The sequence below is a fragment of the Corapipo altera genome, unplaced genomic scaffold, assembly GCF_003945725.1.
Source record: "Corapipo altera isolate COAL_440 unplaced genomic scaffold, ASM394572v1 70, whole genome shotgun sequence".
NCBI lineage: Eukaryota > Metazoa > Chordata > Aves > Passeriformes > Pipridae > Corapipo > Corapipo altera.
This window is the reverse complement of record NW_020884911.1, coordinates 1690853-1714906: the sequence shown is the minus strand read 5'-3', so window position 1 is coordinate 1714906 and position 24054 is coordinate 1690853. Positions and strand designations below refer to the sequence as shown.

The 24054-nt window shown below is 44.3% G+C and overlaps 2 protein-coding genes across 3 annotated transcripts in view; one reads left to right on the top strand and one right to left on the bottom strand.

Moving 5' to 3' along the window:
* The window catches only part of CCDC85A (coiled-coil domain containing 85A), a 190893-nt gene that overhangs the window by 148224 nt on the left and 18615 nt on the right, over positions 1-24054 (bottom strand). The window lies entirely within an intron of this gene.
* The window catches only part of EFEMP1 (EGF containing fibulin extracellular matrix protein 1), a 42728-nt gene that overhangs the window by 15475 nt on the left and 3199 nt on the right, over positions 1-24054 (top strand). For both annotated transcript variants that reach the window (XM_027653783.1, XM_027653784.1), the window contains exons 5-8: positions 15714-15836; positions 19122-19241; positions 21003-21122; positions 22523-22642. In XM_027653783.1, the coding sequence (XP_027509584.1) occupies positions 15714-15836; positions 19122-19241; positions 21003-21122; positions 22523-22642 (483 nt within the window). The remainder of the gene's footprint in view (positions 1-15713; positions 15837-19121; positions 19242-21002; positions 21123-22522; positions 22643-24054) is intronic.

The following is a 24054-nucleotide window of genomic DNA, read 5'->3' as shown; positions in this document are numbered from 1 at the left end:
ATCAAAAAGAAGCCGAACTTTTGTGACAGCCTCCATAAATGTTTTAATCAGAAACCTCAATTTCACTTATCAAACTATTTAGGATTGTTTATGGTGCCACTCACCAGTGACAGTTCCCTTGTAGAAGGTACCAAATGCACATTTGCAGTGAAAAACCTCACCTGAGAAACCCTGCCATGTTCCTCCTTCTAAACTTTGGGGCTTGCATTCCTTCTTGATTTTCTTCAACGAGATTGAAAAATAGACCTTCTTGGGGTTCACCCACTATTTCTCACTGTACCTTTCAGAACTGAAATTTTTATAGAACCCTGCTGTATTTATATGAAAATGTGGTTTGTTTTCTTACAAAAGGTGAAGGTTAGGAGGTGTTTTCCTTAAGGGAAAGTAACACAATTTTGGGCAGCCCTGGGTTTGAATGAAAACATCTTCCCGGGGAGCAGACTAACTAGTGAGAAGCCAAATGTCATCCCCGACCTCCCAGGACACAACTCTTGCAACAAGTGAAACAAAATTAAAAATAAATTAAAAATCATTACAAAATTCATAATTCCACTGACACCTTTGCCTCAGTTTCCACTGTCCCGAATCAGTCCTTCCCCTTGTTGCTGGCAGCTTTTATTTCAAAGCCCCTCCCTGAAAGCTTGCCAGAGCAGGCCTGCAATGCCAGGCCCAGGCTGATCCACTCCAGGGTGGGTGGGAAATGCTGGAGAGGATGGGAGGGAGCAGCCTGGATGTGAAGGAATTGGCTGTTTCCTCAGGGTTTCTCAGTGTCAGATCATCCTGCTGAACATCCCAGCTCATCTCCCATCCAGAAATGCTGCTCCTTTCAGATGCTCTTCCCACAGTTCTTATTTCTGTTTCATTCCTTATTCTCCGTTTTCTTTACTTGGACCAGCACCAAGTGCCACAACCTGCCTGCAAACAGCAGTGATCCTGGATAAATCACTGTACAATTAGCACCAGCAGTGTCAGAATGGTAATGAAACAAAGCTGCTCCTTCAGAAACCAGATCCTTTGCATTTCTGATTCCTGGTGGCTCTGAACAGGGCTGGGAACAGTTGCCAGTGCCAGATGAGACCATCCTGTCACTTTTACTCACTAGATGCTTCATGCCACTTTTTTAGGAAGTAAAGCCTGGCTTGGCTAAGATAATCATCTCCTCAGTATCCTCTCTGTAAAATCTTATCCCTTCTAGAAGTGGAATTTCAAAATTATTGATTTTCTGCAAACCAAATGCGTTTTCTCCCTTATGAGAAGCAGACAAGGCTGGTTTGGGACAGGACAACACAGAGATCTTGCCCTGACCTTCCCAGATTCCTGTGCTGGCTCCAGGGGCTTTGCTCTCCACTGCTGGGAACTTCAGGCAAACACATGTACATGGAATAAGTGTGAAGCCTTATGGGGCAAATAAAAATTCCTGCACAAACAAGAGGAATAATAAATCAAGCCCAAGAGCTTTAGGTCAATATGAAGAATTAACCTATTTACTGAACCTTCTGGAGATAAGAGATCATTGTTCTTTGCTTTGAAAAGATTTTTGTTTTTAATATGTGCCTAGCCTCACTTATCTATTATGCTTTGCTTCCTTTTTATTTTCCTTTCATTGAAAGTGAGACCTAACTCCTTAAAAATCATTTGGACTTGATCCTAAAGCACACTGAACACCTCCCAGTCCTTTGGAAAATAATGGGATACAAGAACTTTCACGTCTTAGTTTTCATTTCTGGGAGGTGTTTCCGAGCCTCTGAAATCAGTTCAGAAGGTCCTGGGGGGGTTATTTGCTGAGAAACTGCATTTCTTTGCCTTCATATTGACCTTTTTGCCTGTCCACGAAATCTCCAAGGCAAACTAACAGCCTGTTAGATCCTAAACAAGTTTAGATACAGGTCTGGCTACAGAGGATGCTCAATTAACTGCTAAAACCCAATCTTGTCCTTGGTCTCCCAGTGTTTTGCATATTTATTGGTACCATTCATTAAACTCAAGGGAGATGGTTAGATACTGTACACAACAGTTTTTAAGCTACTTAAGCCCACATGTTTACAGTCTGCTAAAAACTTCCCCTCCTCTTCAGCAGCCCCTGTCTGGAAATCTTGTATTTTGAAAAAGCTCTTAAAAAAAGAAATCTTTCCAGGCCACAAATTCCATGACCTGGTTCCTGCTGTCCCCTGAAACCCCTCACTCTCTCCTCTGGCTGCTGGAACACGGCCCTGGCTTTGGGTTCAGAGTTCAGAGCAGCACAACAGGGGAATCCTTCTCCACAGCAGGGCTTCTGAAAGCCAAGGGCACAGAGAAACCCAAGCTCTGGGTTAGACCTCCCCAGTTTACACAGGGAATTTGAGGTGGATTAGGTTGGGAAGAGGCTTAATGTTGCAAACAGCAGTCTGGGTTATTCCCAGCTAACAAATATCAGAGTCACCTAAATAATAGTAGGGTTGGGAAATTATATTAAAAATACTTTAAAACACTTTATCTTCAGAATTTTAAGCAATTCTTCCCCTTTATGTGCTTGTAGATATTTACTTTCCCTCTGCTATAAACAGACCATCCTGCTAATACTCAGGTACATCTCTCCTTGCTTTCCTTTTTAATTCTATCCCTTGCTCTTGGCATTAATTACTCTGATATAATTAGCCTCCCCTCGATTTATCTTCTGCCAGTTCATCTCTTGCCTCCTCAGTCCTTGGAATGCAGCACTTCCATGAGGGAAGAGCCATCAGTCCATTTCTTTGCCATCCAGCAGCTGAAGGAGCGTGGCACGAACTTCTCCTGGAACTGCTCCACAATCTGAGTGGACAATCCATCCTCCTGGAATTCCATCCATCTGGAAGGCATTTGAGGCACCTCTGAAAGCCTTCAGTGGGATTGAAATGCTGGGATGCAGACAGGGAACGTGTCCTGAGCACTAAGCTCATACCCTTCATTTGCAAGAGAACAAAAATCTGGGACCTCGTGCCCTTGAAAGAGGGGAATGGAACAGAGCAAGAACCAAGTAACACACCTTTGGGGAAAAAAGAGGGGGAGGAAGGCCCTCAGTGCTTCTTTTTTTTAGGAAGGATGGCTACAAGAAAGATGGAGAGGGACTTTTTACAAGAGCACGGAGTGACAGGAGAAGGTGGAATGGCTTCTGACAGAAAGTAGGGTTAGATTGGATATCAGGAAAAATTCCTCCCTGTGAGGGTGGGGAGGCCCTGGCACGGGTTGCCCAGAGAAGCTGTGGCTGCCCCTGGATCTCTGGAAGTGTCCAAGGCCAGGTTGGATGGGGCTTGGAGCATCCTGGGCTAGTGGAAGGTGTCCCTGCCCGTGGCAGGGGGTGGCACTGGATGGGCTTTAAGGTCCCTTCCCACCCAGGCCATTCTCCTATTCTGAAACTTCCCACTCCTCTTTTTTTCCTAGGGCCAGAAGCAGGAAAACGTCCTGTGCCACAAAGTATTAAAAACCTTGTCCAGTGAATCTGTCAGGGCCTGTTCCTTCCCTTCCCAATATCAGCTACAAAGCCGATTCCTCTTCATTCCTGCAGCTCTCCAGAGGCAGGAATCCTGGTTTGGATAGGCATCAGTACCACTGACTGTCCCACAGCAGATCCTCCACATGTGTCCTCCTAGTGCTTTCCACTGCCTGCCAGGGACCCAGAGCCACAGGACTTGCTCCTACCAGTGTTCTCCTTGCTTGGAGCACGGGAATGGTTCATTTTTCCATGTCCTTGGCTCCGCCGCCCCGCTCGACATCAACACACGTTCTGGGGAGCGCCCACGCTTCGTCACAACCACAAACAGTTTCAAAAGCAACAATTTTCTTTCATTTGGTTGTAAACTGCCCTTTCAGGAATTTCATGCACTTGCAGGGAGTAGAAGGGATCGTCAGAGGAGCTTCTTGTCCTTTCAGAGCCATCTTGCAGGAGCTGCTTTTCTCTGTTTTGACAAAGCCTGTTCCTCTCTCTCTCCTACCTGTGTTCTGCACACTTTCAGATCATCTCGAGACTTGCACAGGGCTAGAGCTATTTTGGCTTGTTTTCATTGGCAGCTGGTGTGTACTACCAGGCACCCACGTGAGCAAAACTACAGAGCCCAGACAACTTTTGTACAGAGTCCCTCTGGCCACGCTTTCTCCGTGGGTTTCGCTTGGCACGAGCGATATCAAGCACCGGCCTTTCCCTCAGCTCCTGGGGTAAACAGAAATGCACCTTATAGATAGAAAATGCAGGCACAAGGGCACTGCCCGTGGGCAATCAGCCACCTCGGGGCTATGGGGAAAAATTCAGTGAGATATGATTCAGAAACAGCTGAATAGGGTGCCACAAACTCACCCGGCGCTTCACAGACAAAGGCGCTTTCTCTGCCCGCAGAAACTGGAAGGGCAGAACCCAGAGGAACAGGGAAAGAAACTGCAGGACAGGAAGAGTGGGAGATTTAAGGGAGAGAGGGAGAAAAATGGGAGTTGTCACAGTGGGAAGTGTAATTTTGAAGGCCATCAAACGACCTGTGGAGTAAAAGGAGGGGCTTTGTTGGGCCCAGCTCTGGTGAGCTCCAGCTCGAGCTTTGCAAAACTGCCCGTGTAAGATATTTCAAAAAGCAGGTGGTCTGTTCCTCAAGCTCTGGTTGAGCTGAAGGCTCCTACTGATCCCAGCTGGAGCTGCTGGCTGTGCTCTCCTGGCAGACTGGGAGCTGGGAATACCTTCCATCCCACCCAGCAGTGATGATGATGTGCTCGGATGATGTGGCAGCAATTATTTATCTGCTGCCTTGGGGTTTCTCCTCCACGCTTGCCAAGCACCCAAAAATCGGCCTGTACAGAGGGATGCTGACATTGTTACATTTCCATTGCATCTTCCTGCTCCTTCTGCAGGAATTCTAACAGCTCTATGGTAATTTAAGCACTCATTTTTTTAACTCACTCTCACTGACAAAATTGGAAGCAAATTCCGCCATATTTAGCGAGATCAAACATGTCCCAAACAACCTCATTATCTGAGAGCACACCCCAAAGGAAAACCCCCTCAAAAACATCCCTTTTCCCAGGTTTCTGAGCATCCTGGGACTACTTGGTGCACGAAGCAAAGATGAAGCAGGAAAGAGCAGGCAGGGCAGACCTCGGTTATTCTCTGAATGGATTTACACACTCGCTTAATACCATGTAAATACTGCAAAATAAAGCATGGATCTTGTCAAACTTCAGAACTTAGCAAATAAGGAGCATTAGAAACAGCAAACAGAGCTGCCAAGTCAGTGAGAGATCCCACGTCCTGCCTGGCAATCCCTCTAAATACATCCTTTCTCCCACTTCATGTGACCTTTTCAGGTCAGCAGTGCTGTGTGTTAGTTTAATATTTTCAAACTGGAACTTTACTGGTATTTGGCCTACTTTTTTCTATTTATTTTCTAAACAAATGGTAGCCACTCCCTTCTCCAAGCAACCTTTTAAGCCTCGCCAGGAGTCTGCGAAGATCACAAGGTACGAAAAAGAAAAAAAAAAAAAAAAAAAAGAATTAAAAAACCCTCACATGCTCAGGCAAACAAAGCAGGTTGCTGCACTTCCCACCCCGTCAGCCCTGCAGCTGGGAAGGCCAGGATGCTCCAGGAGTACTCACTTACTCTAGGAAACGCTGCTGAAATCTCATTTTCAGTGCAAAGTGCCAGGAGTTTGGTAGCACTGAGGCAAACCCGTGGAACTTCCCAGCCAAACACCAGGGGAGAAAAAAAAAAATAAAAGAAGAGAAAAGCTGTCCCAGTTGCTACTTCTCCTTGATTGCTTCAAGGCACATCCTCAGCCTGAGAGCAGAGCCCAGCACAACTTGAAGGCAAAGTCATTTTGGAAGAAAAAATAGCTCTCTCTTCCCAAGGAAACTTCTGGTTTTTAAAAGAGTTTGGGTTTATTTATTACTGACTCATTGAAAGAACAAAGTATTTTTTGGTGTCTTTTTTTTTTTCCCTTTTTTTTTTTTTTTGTTCCCAAACACAGAAAAGAAAAAAAAAAAAAAAAGTGGCTAAACCCCAGAAAAATCTTAGAGCGGGGCCAAAAATAATAATAATTTTCAGTTTTCAGAATTTTTTTGTCAGGTTTTTGAAAGAACAACAAATACTTCCCAAGCACTGCTCCAACTTCCAATCTCCAGTTGACTGCACACCCTCAGCTCGTTTCAGTTCCCCTTCATCCAGCCCTTTTTGCCCACCAGAACCTCCTGGCCTGCTTCTTCCACCTTCATTTGCCTTTCTTTTTAAGTATAAGCTACCTCTTTTTTTGTTTTTTACCTTCAAACAATTGATTTCGTTTTCTCTGGTGCCTCTGCCTCACTTTTGATCCTGCCTGGCTTCGCCTCTTGTATCTATTCTCTTTCAAACAAAGAATTTTTAAGACTTCAAGCTTCATTTTCAATCCCTCTTCATGCTGAGAATCACATGGAAAACCGAATTTTCCACTTCTGTTCTAATGGGGAGCCAACTAATGTGAGTTCTTAAGGCAAGACAGGCAAACAAAAACGTATTAAGACACAATTCCTGATGGGTTTGTACTGGGTGGCACTGCTTGTTTTTATCTATTGCCCCAGAAATCTCCACTTCTGCTCATCCATTTCCCTCCACTTGAACTGTGCAACCTGAACATTGTGTTTTTCTATCCCAGCTCTTCCAGTCCCCTCCCATCCCTGGAGTATATTTTGGACCAGACCGACCCGACGTGTCTTTTTCAAGTGCTATTTCCACAATTTGCTTTTGTTCTTCTATCACTCACAAGTCGTTGAAGGAGTGAAAGGGAATTTCTTTTAACCATCTCTATTTCACGGGGTCAAAGTAATGCTTTACATGAGTTTTTAGATGCATTTCTTCAAAACAAGCCATCTGTGGGGACATACAGCAACACCCTCCAAGTATCCCAGAACCACGGAGGGAAAATTCCTGACTAAATAATGCCTTCAAAGGCATTTCTGGAGTTGGACCAGCCTCAGGAATCTGCTTATTTACGTAGGGAGCTGTGGAGATTGCAGCGTGTTGGTACTGCCAACAGATAGGATGATTAGTGCTAAAAACAATATCATTTGAGATAAGCCTTCTCCTTTGGAAAGTTGCTATTGAACTCGGCTTGAACCTCAGGCTTCTCAGCCTGGAAACCACGGCTCAAGTCCTAAAAAGGCTCCTTCAGCTGGAGGGGGATAGGACTGGATTGATCAACAAATATGTGAAGTCCCTTGTCCTTATATCTTAAGGTCTCTTGTTCCTTATCTCAGCAAAGCTGCATTGATGAGCTGCAGAGTCACTCCCCAGAATCACCAGATCAGGCTCCTGTGCTGCTGAGCAGGACTAGAGCAGCTCAAGATGTGCCAACACACAAGAAAAGCAACATTTCTTTCTGCAGGACCTGTTTTTAAGCTGTCTCAGAAGGAAAGCTGGTTTTTGGGGAGCTGTTTCCCTGTGCAGGGATCAGCAGCTGCCCCTGGAGGTGCTGGGGAAGGGCCTGCAAAGCTTTAATGAGCCCTTCTGCAACTTCCTAATTAAAAAGCAAGGCCTGGCTCTCCCTGCCATCACAGGTTGTAGCAGCAATATTCTGTCCAGTCAAGCCTTGCTAAAGGAAAATGCTTACGAGGTTTCCAAGGAGAGAAATAAACAGAATGGGAACGAACAGGGAACTTGGAACTTTTAAGTGTATGTAATTAAGCAAAAAATACATCCTTCAGATAATTCTGGAAAGTATTAGGAGATATTCATAATTCATAACCAGTTGTTTGGTTTTCTTTCAAGCAAGGGGGCAGCTTTACATCAAACACTGACTAGCTTTTCCATTAACTTAAATAAACAAACCAGTATGCTTCAAGTCAAGGGAACATCTTTTTTTTTTTTTCTTCTTTTTTTTCCCTCCTTTTTAATAACTGGGTGAATTAGAAATAAGAACAAGACATTTACTTTCAAATAGGAAATTAGTTTGCATGCTATTCCTTCATGTTAAAAATACTTTGGAACACTCACAAAAACAATGTTAAGCTGAATTTATGGAAGTGTTCCATATCAGTTCTGAAGATGATATGCCAGATGTCGGGGAGAGCTCTTTCATCTGCAATAATGGAATAGTTTAATCCACCCTTGTTGTTTTTGAGCCCGCTCCAAGTGGATTGGTCATCATGGGTGGGTGATCCTCACTTAGGCAGGCATGAACCAAAAAAGCACAAGTTGTTAGACCTCTAGCAGAAAAATCACAAGAAAGCAACAGCAGGAAATACTCCACTGAAGGGAAAAATAAGCCATTGCAATGTAAATCAAAAAGTTTGCCATTGTGACAACTCACATTTTGAAGCACTCAGAGACTTGCAGATACGTTGCACTGAATTAGTGGATTGCAAACGGCTCCTTTTATGGCCCCAGCAAAAATGAAGCCCCAAATACATATTTTAAATTAATGTAGGTCAAACACATGGAATCTCTTTCTTTTTGATGAGCAGGAAGACTGGTCCTGTGCAGGGCTAAGGGTTGGACTCAGTGATCCTTAGGGGTCCCTTCCAACTCAGCATATTCTGGGATTCACTGACAGTGAACATTGTGGTCTTCTAAAGGGGGGATTGAAGAGATTTTCCCTTTGAGGAACCTGAAACATGGACATATGTAATGTTCTTATTTAATGTCCATGTTCTTATTTTAAGAAGACACAATGAAGTAACATGGAACAGAAAATCCTTTTGGGAATGGTTTTGTGGCCTTGTATCAGACTTGCTGTCATAGCAGCCACACCACTGTCATTTGTACTGATAATTTCAATTGCTGGATTTGCATATCCCATTCATTTAATTGGATGAGGAGGTAACTCCAGGGGATCTTGGCATTGGAAGGCATTCACCCTGTGCAACGTGTGAGGGAAAGGAGCATCCCAGAGCTGGAGGGAAGCGCAGCAGAAGGGAAGCAATGCATCAGCTCAAAGCTTCATTCATTTTTTTCCCCCTCTTCAGCTGCTGCCCCTCCCAAACACGTGGGAGATGTTGTAGTGCTGAAAGCCATGGCTCCCTCCTCTCTGGAGCTGCTGTGTGTGATCAGTCAGTTCGGTGTGGACATACCAGAGACAATACATAATTGGGACAGAAGGCTGCAGCCCAGGCTCCAGCAGTGCAGCTCCTTAGCTCTGCTCACTTCAGAGCAGGATGCTGGTCCTGTACCCTCACATTCCTCAAGCCAAGGTTGGCTAACTTGCCCAAATTCGCCGTATTTCCTCTCACTTTTGCAGTCCAAAGACAGGGAACTATGAGTTGCACTTGTTTTTTGTACATTTTCTACATTAATACTTTGCATAATTTCTATTCTGTTGTGCCATGGTGCCCAGGAACACTAAGAGATGAATCTGCAGGGGCCTTGCTTTGCTGTGCTCTCAGGTGTGAGAGGGGAAACACCTCAGCACGCCGAGGGAGCCGGGCTGTTTTTCAGGAAAATCTCATTAATTTCAACATTCTACCCCACATATTTGCTTAACTGTGGCTCTTGGCTCTTCCAGCTGCTTTTCCTGTGCAAACAAGTATTTGTGCAGGTTACCTCTGTGCTCAACTGTGAAAACTTGTTACCAGGGCAATCAGTCCAATATACCGAGCAGGAGAGGGCCAGAGGAAAACTGGGAAGGGAGGGAGAAAAGGCAGCACTAAAGAGGGGGTTTAAGGGCTGTGCAGAGCTGGGCACAGTTAGAGATGCTGCCTCCCGACACCACTAAACCTGGCTTAGCAGGTTCTGCTGCTCCAGGGATGAGGAATTCCTCCAAATATTCCATCTCCTGGTACCTGCTGACCTCGGGTTATGTAACAGATTTTGTGCCTGGGGTTTGCCACGGCCTCCCAACACCAACGAGTTAAAAGCTGTCCAGGCACCCAGCCCAGCTGAACAACATCCCAAATGCTGGAGGAAGTAGCAAGGGAAATAGAAAAGCCTCTGACAGAAATTGTTGATAGCTTGCTAAGGGCTGGGGAGGGAACCAGGGAAATTTGGAGGTTGCTGATGTTGTTCCTATGGGTAAGAAAGGATCAGGGAGGATCCAGGAAACGACAGCGCAGTGAGCTTGGCTGCAGTTGCAAGAACAATATAAGGAACATAAATAGGGGACAGAATATTTCATCTGGTGAAATAAAGTAAGCCCGTGCTCATGGATGAACTACAGAGGCCTAGTTCCTTCAGGTATTCTATTTTCAGGTGAAAAATGCCAGTATAAAGCACCTTACAGAGAGAAGAAAAGCCCGTGAAGTGGCCAGAAAGGGCAAGGTTTCCCAGGCTCCTGGGGTTAAGTAAATTGTCCGTGATGCTGCAGATCCCTGTGTGTCTGACATCAGACTCTCTGGTGCCATTGCTGACGTGGGAGGTGATGTTTGCACTGCAGATGAATCCACTGGAAAAATAGACCAAGCCATTCTCTGGTCTCACTCACACTGAGAACTCACAAAATTTAAACCCATTAACTAAAATATTTATGGTTTACATTCAAAACAAGCGGAGAGCAGGTTCTCCGGAGTCAGTGACAAGTGCAACACTGACAGAGGTGGGATCATCCTGCATTTACATTTCTGTAAACCAGTCAGCAGCCAGTCCTTTGCTGCTGCTCAGTGGGGACAGAGATAAGAATTTTAATGCCACAAAATCATTTTAAGAGCCCTCTTTTTATCTGGTGGAATATCCTGCTACAGGCCAGAACAGAGAAAAGCAGCCTACAATCCTTTGTGGCAAGTTCTTTTGACGGATGGGTATGTGCCCAGCCAAGGAGAGCAAGAAGATGCTGTGGCACATGGCAATATTGTGAGAGGCAGCGAGCAGCTGAGCACTTCAGTCACAGGAGTAAAACACACTTGAGTTAGTTAAGAAAACACTTCCCCAGCCCTGAGCACAACTTACAGGGATGTGCTGCAGGAGGAAAGGCTTAAGTGGCTCAATAAGATGAAGGCAGATGTGGATTGTGATTTTTTTTTTCTCTCTGTTTCTGGAGCCCTGGGGAAATGCATCCCCTGAGTTTGTGTGCTTCTCCTCCTGACAGGAGGCAAATCGCCGAGATTAAGCTGTTGCATAAGTGAGTGAGCAGCATGAGTCAGGGGGTTTGGGAAAAGTGAGTCACGGTGTGGAGGGAACCCAGCCAGGGCCAGAGCTCAGAGAGAGACCAGGGGGAAAATATTAAGGATGTAGATAAGAGCCTGACAGAGGGGAGGGCACAGGGGAGGGAAACGCTGTCCTGAGAAGAGGGAACCATCCACGAGGTTTAGGGGAAGCTAAAAAGCAGGTCAGGCAGAATTTTTGTGCACAACTGGTGGTTGAAATGCAGAGGAGCTGCCAAAGTCAGCAAGGGAAGGACAGAAGTGTGTAAATCACTTCAGGAGGGAGCACGGGCACATTTTTGGAAAATGAGGGAATCACTGGGTATAGCCATTAGTGAGCCTTATGGAATTAGAGCTATGAAATGCCAGTGCATTTGTATTTTGAAGGAATCCAGGAGCAAGTCCTGCTGCCCTCCGTGGTCTCACACTAGTGCTGGAGCACCCTGCAACCCCAAACAGCTGCCTGTGCAGACCTTAACCTGCATGGGGGCATGGACACCAAAGCCTTCCCAAAGGAACTTCCCAGGGTAGCCCTGGAAATTGCTGCAGAAGGCAGCATTTCTATTAGGATGAGTCACTGGGGGCTGGTGGCCCTATTTACCACACACAGTTGAGGATCTGATAAACATTTCTGAAGGAGCAGTGGGGCTTTACATGGAATTTGAGACACTGTGTCCTTAACTGTAATATCCCTCCTCCTTTCTCCATTGACTCCTCACTCAAATTAAGGTTTTTATACAGCAGAAAAGTCATTGCAACTTGACAGAGGCCACCCCACCCCACCCACTCTGGGCACTGCAAGGTTTGACCCAGCACAAACCTGTGGGAAAAACAGAATGAGGGTCATCTAACTGAAGACTCTCGTGAGACTTTAATGGACCTGAATCCAGAGAGTTCTGAGAACTCTGTGCTTTGCAACCCCCCCAGGTCCTTGACTCTGGAACTGTCAGTGCAGAATTCTGGATGTAACACTTACAAACAACACACTGAAAGTAAAGTGCTCAATCCTAACACATTTTACAACTATTTTTATAACCAGAGTACAAATAGACCCCACAATAAGTTGGCTTTTGAGAGGCCTAGTGAAAGACTACAGAATTATCTGAGTAGAATTACTACAAAGATCAAGGCACTGAAGGGAACCCAGCTCCATTTCCATGGGATGTGCATCAGCAAAAGGATTGTTAGGCTATTCCAGAGGAATTTTTCACCTACACAGGCTCTAACTGTCCAGAGAAAAACTGTTTGGGAATAAAAATCTGAGCAACATCTTCCACCAGACTCAGAGATATAGGGAGTGTAAGAATTAATCTATATTTCATGGCTTGCATGCATCAGTAATCAAACACCACTCAGGCTTTTTAACAATTTAACACCAACTTGCAGCTCTCTTTTATCTGTGGTAAACAGCACAACCTTTCAAATGCTAGCTGAGATCAGAAAATACAAAGGAAAAAAAAGAAAGGGTAACACTGAAAGAGAAGATCACTATTACTGGTTTCTGATGGAGTTTATATGGCTTACCTGGGTGAACAAAGGTATGTGTAACATCTAGAAATTAAATTTAAACCGAGTTGATGAGCAATGAGTTGAGAGTGTTTTCAGGTGTTTTCTTATCAGGCTTAAGGCAGAGGCTTCAGCTGTGGAATAAGTTGCCACAACACTTATGGAAATGAACTTTATCACAATGACACCAAATTTGGAAAAGAGGATGTGGAGGAAAGATGCTCAAGAATGAGCTTGTAAAAGCCCAATATTTTCTTTCTAGATCTGTTTCTTATAGTGCACTCATCACTGTGGTATCTTGAGTGCTTTCCAGTAGTGCATTAAGCAACATGACAAACATCTGTCACATGTTTGTTCTCTCACCCTCTCCCCAGAGGGACAAGTGTGTGCAGCAGAGAGTCTTGTTTTAATTTTTTTAATTATCATAAACACACATGCACGTAACACATTATTAAACATTCATGCAGGAGAGGAAAGGTCACAGTCATCTTGCTCTCAGGACTCAAGCTGGGGAGCTCTGTGGTGTCCCTGTAAGAGTTTCTGTCACACCCTTGCTCCACACTGCAGAGGCTTCTCAGGGACCAAATCAATGTGCACCAGGCAGGAACCAAATCCATGGATTCCCAAGGGCCTCATTCACTGCTCACACTTCAGCCCAGGGATTTTGCCAAGAGAGATCAAATGGAATGAGGTGGTAGAACTTAAAGGAAAAATATGTGCTTTGTCTAACCACCATCTCATTCCCAGATTGTGGCATTGGATACAGGAATGTTGCATTAGAAGCAGGAATTGCTGCAGCTTCCAGATCACTGTCACAGACTCAGAGGGCACTGTGCAAGTCATGATAAACCTGAGGATCTAATGGACTGGAAAAATCTGATTACTGGAAAAATAAGCTCTTACAACAATGAAGATCTGGGAGTTACTGATTTCCCTACAGAGGGGACATAACTGGAACCATCAGCTCAGAGTTCAGTCAGCTCCTGCCCAACTGCAGATACACAGAACACCCACGGACACAGCGGGGATCCCAGATCAACACTGCCCAGGGAATCACAGCCCAACAAAAGCCATCCAGCAGCCAGTCACAAATGGAAGCATCACTGATGCAGAGCAGCCACAGTGAAGCTCTTCTGCAGCCCACCAAGAACAGTCCACCTCCTGACAGACATTTCCCTGGCATGGAGAAGATGGGCAGGACACACGGACACGGAGAACACACCACCCAGGCCAGGATCCCCACGGAACTAGAGGCTTCAGAGAGCTCTAAAGGATTCCTTGGAACAAGTCTCAAGACAAGGTTGTTCTCATAAACCCAGATCTTTTTGGCCATAACTTCAAACCCTCCAAGAGTTTTCCAAAAGAGGAGGCAGCCAGCAGGCTAAAACTAATTTGGGATAATTGTTCCTCTTTCAAACTGAACTTACCATCAGGAGCAACCAAAGAGCCTGAGTGCACAAGTCAATCTAGTCTGAATCATTTTAGCTGGAGCATCTTATTATTCCATGCATTTTAACCAATCCACCTTAAAAGGGAACTCACGTTGCATTTACTCATATACGAAGCTCCCAAAGATCAAATAAACTCTCTTTGTTCCAGCAGAATCTGCAACAAAAAGGACTGGAGCTGTATAAGTGTTGAGCCGTTTTATTCCCAGGTTTTATAGGAATTAGGAGCACATGCAAAGCCCAGTGAGGTCCCTGCAAAGACTTGCCTTGAGCTGCCCTGTGCTTTGGCTCCAGCGTTAATGATGTGCCAGGGGGGTAGGAGGCAGCCAGTTGTATTCCCTGAAAATCTTTACACCTGGGAATGTGCTTTTCAGGTGTCAGGACACAACAGTGAGCTCAGCAAGTCCTGCACCGACACAGCAGCTTTAGGACTGACACGGGGCACAAATGCAAAGCCCAGCCTAACATAAAAGGGCTTTATTTTCCCCGTCAGATAAGGAGAAAATGTATGTAAAATATTTGGACGTTTGGGGAAAGGGCAAACGTTGAGAATTAATTCAAACTGTTGATGGTTTATTTTTTGTTGAATCTTGTGGTCAAAATTGTTTTCATTTGTTATGAGAAAGAATCCATCATTTTTTCCAAAGCACCACCCAGAATCTGCCACTGGTGATGTTCTAACATCCCCAGTGCCTATACAAATAGAGAGGTCAGCTGAGATTTGTAAACTAGAGATCATAAGTTTTAAGGAATTTGTTTATTCAGCCTGGAGTCTCCAAATTGTGTAGGATGCCAAAATTAAAAAGTCATTTCACTGTACTGTGTCATGTTACAATAAAAAGCTCTCCAACATTTCTGGATGTTCAGATGAGAAAGCAAGTTGTAATTCATTTGTCAGCACATGCAGTTTAATTATAATTAAGTACCTCCAGCAGTTATAATGAATAGGCAAAATGAAAATGCTGGTTTATGCTTGTATAAACCTGCATTCAGTGTGAACTCAAAGCTGCCTGAATTACTCTGAGAAGCCCTTGCATTTTTAGCTGTGCTGTTCAAACACACGGAAACCGTTTCCAAAGGCTGGAACAGATTGACTGAATTAGGGGAATTTTCATGGGAATGACAAGAGGCAGATCTCTTCCTGATGGGAAGGCCACCACATCCCAAGTTCCAAGTCCCTGTCCAAAGCGTGGAGCACGAGAACCACGCAAGGGAGATCACCAGAGCCTTTTTAGTATCAGCAAAACAACATGTTTCTAACTCATCTCCTCCTTGAGAAAGGGCTGAACAACATCTGCTGAAATTTTCCAGAGTAATTCAACATGAAACATCCAACCACCACGGGGGGAAAAAAAAAAAACCAAAACAACAAAGTCAAATTATTAAAATATGATAAAGCTGCAAGAAGTTCACAGAGAGTTTTAGGCCAATAAGTACAAAATATTAATGGTATTTGACAAATAAAAGGATTTGACTGTTTAAAAATAACCACATCTGAAAATATCTACAAATGCAGTCTATCAGAATTCAAAGCTGTCAGAAATTTGGTAACATTTTAAATCCTGCACATGGAGTAAGTGTTGAGATGACATCCCGGGACACATTGGAACTTTGCTGCCTTCACTTGTGGGAAACTTGAAGGCAAAGCATTTCAAAGGCTAAATACTGTAATTCATTTAAATACTAATATTGCATTTTCCTTTTTATTTTTTTTTTTTAAAATAAAGACATAGATGAATGTGCAACTGGAACCCATACCTGTCGAGCTGACCAAGTGTGTGTCAATCTGAGAGGGTCCTTCAGCTGCCAGTGCCCTCCTGGTTACCAGAAGCGAGGGGACCAGTGTGTTGGTAAGTGCTGCTCTGAATGGGTTTCCCTCATCACCTGTGGCAGAAACTTTATGTTGATCATGAAGTGGGTGGGGGGTGTGGTGTAAAATAGCTATTCCACTCGGGAATGCCACGGGATAGCGACCTTAGCACAGTCCTTAACCACTGAAACACGGAGAGAGGAACTGTTTGAAGCACAATCAACACTTGAACTCCACGAGATGGATTTTCCAGTGTTTCCCACGGTGTTTATTGTTTGAGGGGGTGTTGCCCGTGTCCCAGGTAGTGCCATAGGTCTGTGATGGCAGCAAACCAAAGCCCATCCTTGCCCTGAGCTCAGCAGCAGAGCTGTAGGAGCAGCACTGCCTCCACCCAAACCTCATCCCTGTGCAGCCTGGCCAGGGCTTGATTTTATGAGTAAATGAAAGAGATGGAAACTCTGAATGCAGGTATATGAGATTTGCAACCTGTAAACCCCCAGGCTTTATTCCCTGTGCCAAAATAAGCCCTTGGCACACCCTTGGGACCTGTGCAAGTACAGCATGAAATTAAACCCGAGTGCAGGGTAAACATGGCATCTTCCCTGTTCCAGCCTCATCTGGGATCCCTGTGCCAAAGGGCCATTGCTCTGCTCCTTCAGCCTTGATTTAACACCTCCTGAATCACAATTCCAGGGCATTAATTGCTCCTACAGGCACTGCAGCCTAAGGTCTGCCACATCATAAAAACAACCATGAACCCAGAGAGTCAAACATGTACATCACGAGGGGATATTCAAGACAGCCTCTTATAAGACACTGGACACTGGTTTGGGGTTGGGTTTTTTTGTCCTCAGCAGAACTTGAGGTTTTCCTCTTTTTGTCTCGGGGATCCTACACTTGAAATGCTTAAGAAGTGGTTGATTTTTGGTTTTAATCTCTTCCCAAAAGGCCATACAGGTAAGAAACTGGAGAGGTTTTAGTACATACCTGTTCTAACTTAAATTCCTGGGTATGGCTCTTTCTTCCAGGTTCCAAGCCAAGGGCTGTAGAAATAAACCCAAAAATTCTCATCTCTTTCCTAAGAAATTTAGATCAGGCCCTGAACTGTCAACCTGGTGTAAACACAGGTGTATCTGATTTTTCCCAGTTCCCTGTGCAGGAATAGGATGAGGAATTTGGAATGGAGGTAGGAGAATTGCTTTGCTTATTTTTTTTTTTTAAATATCTGGGGTTTATTTAGTTTTTTAGAGCAAGTAAATTATATTACTGCCATGCAACAGCACTTCTAATAATAAGCCCCATGGTCCTGACTGAGAGTCTCACTGGCCTCACTTTTATGCATCTAAATCTGTACATGAAGATGTCTGGAAAGGGAAATTTCCCTTCTCCTATTTAGGTCAAGCCCAAGGATAACACCTGTGTTACATATTACACAGTGACCTAAATTAGAAGTACATCCCAACAGTTAGTCCTGTCAGCATTTCAGAATAAAGCCTGTCTTGGGGGATTTTTCTAACAGCTCAGCCAGAAAATGTTCTCGGGGCCAGATCTTGATAGAGGTTCTCCATATGGGAGGAAATGTTTCTCAAATTTGAAAGAAATTTTTCCAGACTATTTTGGCTTCGAGATAGAAGGAAGGGGGAAAAAAAAAAAAGACATTTTTAACAATTGGTTGATTTTAATCTAAATTCACTAATAATTCCTGTCCTTTTTTTTAGATTTTTATTTTATTTTACTTTCTTGTTCACACACTGCCAAATTAGCCTTTTCAGAGAGAATGAATTGTTTTCCAGTATCACTTCAAATAGAAGATTTGGCCCAATGGATTAGATGATGCTCAGCCCTTAGATCTGCACAGAGCTGAGGTGCCCAATCCCACAGGGAAAATTCCCTCTGAACCAGAGCCAGATCCTGGAAGTATTTCTGTGTATAAATGCAGTGCCTAAGCAGCAAAGCATTGCTCATACACCTATACTGTATAATGCTTTTATTTTTAAGCAGTAATTTGTAAGAGCTTAGACCTGTAAAAGTCAAGGATGGAAATCTACCCTGTCTCCTGATTTATTCCACTTCCAAATTTGTCTCTCCACCACAAAGGAGTCACAGTGACAATTGTATGGACAGCCAGGAATTTTCCAGCCTAAGCCTTTTCATTCAGAACCATCCAAACCACTCCACTAAAGCTCAGCCCCAAACAGCAACTGCAGAGTTAACAAAGAAAGGGTTAATTTCCAAAGATTATTTTTTTCACTTGATATTAAAACAAACACTTTCCTCATTATTAAAAAAAAAATAAAAAAAGTCTTGGCCTCTTTTTAAACACATCCATGGTGGAAACAGCTGGAGGTAGGAAACTCAAGATCTGGCATGGATATGGGAAGTGCCTTTCTTTGTTCCAGGGAGTGCTGGGATTATTTGTGTGAGTGTTGATCCTTTGAAATCTCCCATTGTGTACATGTTGGGAGCACGGTGTGGATCGCTCCACCAAGCTCCAGCAGGCCCAGCTAAGGCACCAGAATGGGATAATAAAAGTGTACTCCAGGCAAAACCAGAGGCAGCATCTCCTCCAGAAGGCAGGGAAACCTTTGAAAACATGGAGAGGGAGAGGAATGGGCTGGTCCAGGTTGGTGTGGTTGGCAGGTGAAAGCTCTGCTCTGATGCACACCAGGAATGCTGACGCTGGGAAAGGCAGCTGCTCCACCTCAAATCAGGGAGAATGTGGGGAAGGTTCTTACTGCCCGAGATGCACAGCCAGGTGCTGGTACCTGGAGAGGTGTCCACGACAGGCAGCAATGGCAGCTCCTTGGGGAGCAGGTCAGGTTCTGGGGATCTCTGCAAAAGCACCACCTGTTTCCTTTCTAAGCCCATTAATTTTCTCTCCTTGCCGTTCCCCTGGACTTGCACAGAAAATCTGGACTGTTCCTAATGGAGCTGCAAAGATTTAGTGTGTGCTAGGAGTGCTGCACATGAGTTTTTGGGAACACGAGCTCCAAGCCACTCTCCCTGTGCTGTCGGCATCGTGTCTGATCCTGAGGGAGCCCGGGGGAAAAGCTGAACCAAACGTGGAGTTTTACCTACACTAAATAAACCAGTACTGCGGGAGTGAACACAAAAATCAAGTTGAGATGTGCACTGAGCATAAAAAATTGTTTTAAAAAAACGTACTTAAAGGAAAAAAATTAAGTATTGCTGTTAATATCCGTAGAAGCAATACCTAGGCTCACGTAAGGTTTGTTCAAGCGCAGTTAAGTTTCCTGGGACACAGAGAGCAGCAGGGAAGGGCTGTGGCTGCACTGGAACTAACCCCTGTTTTTTGGTGGCACAGACATCGACGAGTGCACGCTGCCCCCCTACTGCCACCACCGCTGCGTCAACACCCCCGGCTCCTACTACTGCCAGTGCAACGCCGGCTTCCAGCTGGCATCCAACAACCACACCTGCGTGGGTAAGGAATGCCCTGCATGGAATCACACCTCGCCTCGCCCGGGGACACAAATCCCCTCTGCCGCGGCTGACACGGCAGTGTTTTCAGCCCGACTCGAGGGAAATAAAGAGCAGCCGGTGACACAGGGTGTGGCTGCTCTGAAAGGCTCCTCTGCAAGGGATCCAAGGACAGGAGGGAGAGAGGAAAAACTGGAGCCTTATTGAACACCTGCTGGTTGGTTGGCAGGGAGGTTTATAGTCGCTATTTAATAGCAATTAATTTAATATTCATTATTCCTTCGGTTTGCATTATCACTGGCTTCCCCAACATCAATGCCAGTTCACACACCAAAGGCTGGAACTGGGAAATCAAGGGAACCAGGACTAAACCTCTGCAGTTAAGTGTAATTATCCTCAGCACATGGGCAGTGCAGTGAGGAAAGAAAGCAGCTGGGTCACATCTGAATATCTAGAAAAAACAAAGTTAAAAATTAAAACAAAGGTCACAAAAAATGGCCTTTCAGGGGTGATCTTCCCCTTAGAAATAAAACACTAAGGGATGCTTGATAGTAAAACTTTAGGACTTGATGTCGAGTTGGAAATCATAGGCTCTGTTCTAGAAGGATTAGAGTAATAATAAAAGGGGAACTGTATCTGAAGTGCAGAAAGAATATCCAAAAAAAAAATAAAAAATCAAGAGATTGGTGATGGAGATGGTCAAAAGTTCTTTCTGGCTGTAATCTATATTTATTCCTTCTGGTACCATCTGCATGATGTGCATTCTTTGCACTATTGCCAGAAAAGAACAAAAAAAAGGAAGAAAAAAATCTGTGATGAGTTTTCCCCTATTATGACTCCTTTTCAGGACTAGGATGTTCATCATACAGAGGATTAATATCCTTCATTGGTCTCATTTTTCTGGGTGCCCAACGTTTGTCATTTTTCAGTTGTATCTCTAAATTACACTGTTGCTGACATTTTTAAGTGTTTGCAAAAGCCACGAACTCAGAGGGTTTTTTTTTTCCAAATGAAGCTTCTCCTCGTTATCTGATAAACAAATATGAATGGAAAACATGCAGGGGAGGAATACAAGGGAAAACACAGTGAAAATCTATGGAGTGAATGGCAGAGGAGCAGCAGTTAATCAACAGCCTGTGGAAAAACAAGGCTTATAGATTCCAGAGGTGATTAGACTTCTATAAACTTCCCACTAAAAATTGCTTCCCTTCCCACAGCAGTGTCCTCACAAGTGCTCTGGGGATGGGCAGCACCATGGAAAACAGGCAGCACACAAACATACCTTCCCCCAGTATGGGCCAGGCCTCAGAGCACTGCAAAACCCCACTGGCCTCCAAGGCTCGTGTTATAATTGCAATGGAATCTCAAAGAACCGATTTTAAGGGTAATAAATAGCTCAAATAAATCTTAACCACTGCATGCTGAGAGGTCTTATCAGTATGTGTTCCTTATATCAATTATTTATAGAGACTTGGCATTTCATACCTGAAAAAAAAGAAAAAGGGGGGGGGCTGGAATGTGGAGTTTAATAGCCACACTAAACATTTTTGGGAGAATTCATCACGCATTAGAATAACTCCCATTCCTGGAAAAATGCTCTTTTTGACATGGAATGTAAAGCACAGATCTAACATTGCTGCAGTGATGGCAGACCTCCACTGGGAGAGTCAGCTGAGCTGCTGAGCAGTAGGCCCAGCCTAAGGACTAATGCACTGAGCCTAATTACCACCCACCCAAGATAAATATCTGTTGTTTTCCCTTTCAGACATAAACGAATGTGATGCCAATAACCCATGTGCACAACAGTGTTACAATATCCTGGGTTCTTTCATCTGTCAGTGCAACCCAGGCTTTGAGTTAAGCAGTGACAGAATCAACTGTGAAGGTGAGTGATTCCTTTTTGTGCCTTGGAAGAGCAACTTTTTGTCCTGTTTTTGTTTTCACATATGCTTTTCTGTGAACTGAGGGACAGAATTCGAGTGGAGCCACCCTCGAGTGGGTGCAGTTTGGAGCCAAAACCTTTAAGACATTTATTTTTAGGGTGCAGATGTGGCTAATTCACACCTGAGTGGCTGCACTGAGGTACAGAGAGGGGTGGGTATCTCTACAATAAGTGCCAAACAAGTCCTGGGAAACAGCTGGGAAGAATAAGGCTCGGGAGCCCTTATTTCCCAAACTCCCTGGAATGGTGTGTGGTCTGATGCTGATGACCACTAAATGAATTGGAAAGGAATGCAAACCAAAAACAAGGGCAATTCTCTGTGCTGTTGGGCTCCTCTGGAAACCAACCCTCCAGATTTCTGACGAGAAGGAAGCGACAATCGTGCTTTTGAGGTGCTTTCAGGCCTGTGAACACAAACAGCGTGTCTCCTGATGATTATACAACTCACACTCCCTTTCCTCTGCCAGAGCCTCCACGGGGGTGCTCTAATCCCCTTCTGGACCCCCGTGATCTCACCCTGAAAGCCCCACGTCCTCTCTGCCAGCCCTGGAGCCAGAGAGGTCCCTGGTTGGGCGCTGCCCTCCCGAACGAGCTGGAAGAGCTCTCCCAGATGCTCCCTGGCCAAGCTGCTTAAGCTAATCCTATTTGAACAGAACAGGGAGCAGCAAGAATGCAGCCTCCAAGGACATCCCTGACCTCGAACCCAGAGCTGGGCTCAAGCCTCAGAGGTGGTAGGAGGGAGCTCTGCTGTTTCCCAAGCCAAGCCCCGGTTTTGGGAGGTTTAACTGAATTTCCTGTTAATGGCACTCACCGTTAAAATTTTGTTTCGCACCGGAATTCTCTCACTGGGAAATGATGGTTATACAGGGATAAAAAAGCAGGAGAATGGGATACACTGAATATTATTAGAAGGCAAAACCACCCTTTTCCTCTTTCCCAAAGAGCTACTCCATTAGCCCAGGGCACAAGTACAAAGGCAACATTTTTGCCTTACTAACTAATCTCACATCTGTGTTTCTTTCCCCCTCAAAGTAATCCCACTTTGGAATACTACAAGTATACAAGGCTTTCAGGAGTTATTTTCCCAAACCTATCCTGAAGCCTAATTTAGCTTCTGCTTCCTCAAAGCCCAAACTCTCCTTCTGGAAGATTATTGATAAAACCCCAGCAGAACTGGCCTTTCCATCTGTCTTGGAGGCATTGAGCAGCACATCTGAGGTTTTTTACAACATGCTTTGTAGACTGATTTATTTTTTTTTATTTTGAAGCATTTAGCTGTTCCATTTGGTTGTGTAACAAGGCAGAAGTTGAGAGGCAATAACTGAGCTCTTTGCTCTCTGCAGACACTGATGAATGCAGAACCTCAAGTTATATCTGTCAGTACCAGTGTGTCAACGAGCCAGGGAAATTCTCCTGCGTGTGCCCTGAAGGATACCAGGTAGTGGGAGGCAGAACATGTCAAGGTAAGTGCCCTCACCTCAAAACCCTGCCTTTATTAGCACCATTTCAGCCAGGACTAAAAATACCCGCTCTCTAAACGGTTATATTTCCTGCCAGGATTATTATTTTGTCAGCAGAAGATATGCTGATAAAGCGTTTGGTGATTATAAGATATTCAATTAATCTTATTTGAATCTTGCAGCTCAAACTCCAAGTCCCTCAGATTCCTAGGACAAAATTCCAGGGGTTGTGACCCCCAGGTAAAACTTAAGATGTCGAGGTAGTGGGTCCAAGTTTCAGAGTTAAACATCCCTGAATAAAATCAGCTGTTTTTTTACAAACATGAAACATGGCTTTATATCATGTTTCTTTTTACAGAGATTCCTAAATCCAGTCACAGTAGAAATTGAAGATATGTTTGTTCTGATAACAGAAGACTAAAAGAAAAAATGCAAAAAAAATGCCTTCAGCAGCTTAGATAATTTGTGTTTAGGAAAATAAATGTTCTGGCCAGGTGCCACCGAATGCCAGGGTTTTCAAGTTCGTGGTTTTTCCTCACTGGTGTTAAATGTCCATCATCTTGTTACTGAAAATTGCAGAACAATGTATTAAGCTCAAGAGCCATTGCTTCTGTGACCCAGAACCTGTTTTAAAAGCCCTTATTTTTAGAAATAAGCAGGTGTAGAATTATTGGCAGAAGAGAGGAGAAAACAGCTCTTCTTTATCGATATATTTTCTTACAAAATTCAGATTAACTTCTTTTCTACCTTAACAGCAGCTGGTACTGCATGTTGTGGGACAGTTGGAGCATCTAAAAGATCTAATTACATTTGAATAAATCCTTTCTGTGCCCCTGAAACTCAGGAGCCTGTGTAGGCAGACAGTGGGGTTTTGGCAGTGACAGGAAAAGGAGCATTAATACAGTGCAGGGCTGACAGTCCCCACCTCCCTCCAGGCTTCTTCTCCCAGGCAAAAAAGGAAGCTCTGCTTTGCCCAATAAACAAGTTTTCATCGCTCCTTTCAAAGCTATTTTAGTTAAAATGCAGCCATTAATTAAGCATTTTGGATCATAAAACCCAGGTTATTAGAAATGAGAACCGACAAAAGGCAGGAGATCAATTCTTCCTTGAGACCTTTCTCCTCTGTCTTCAGGACACCTCCTGCTGTAAAGTTATCTTTTGCTAATGAGAAACTTTACAGTGGTTCCACAGCTGAATTACATGGGATTGATGTCTATCTCCACTCAACTAAGATGTCCAGTCTTACTTAACACTCAGTAAAGAAGTTCATTCCACTTCTGCCTGGAGAAATCCTTTATAGCCAGAAAAGCAGGACAAGAAATCTGAGGGGTTTCTGACAAGCAGGTGGCTGGGCTGGGTTTTGGTTGTTCTGAAGGCACAGAGAGTGTGTCTATCAACGATGGAGATGAGTTTGC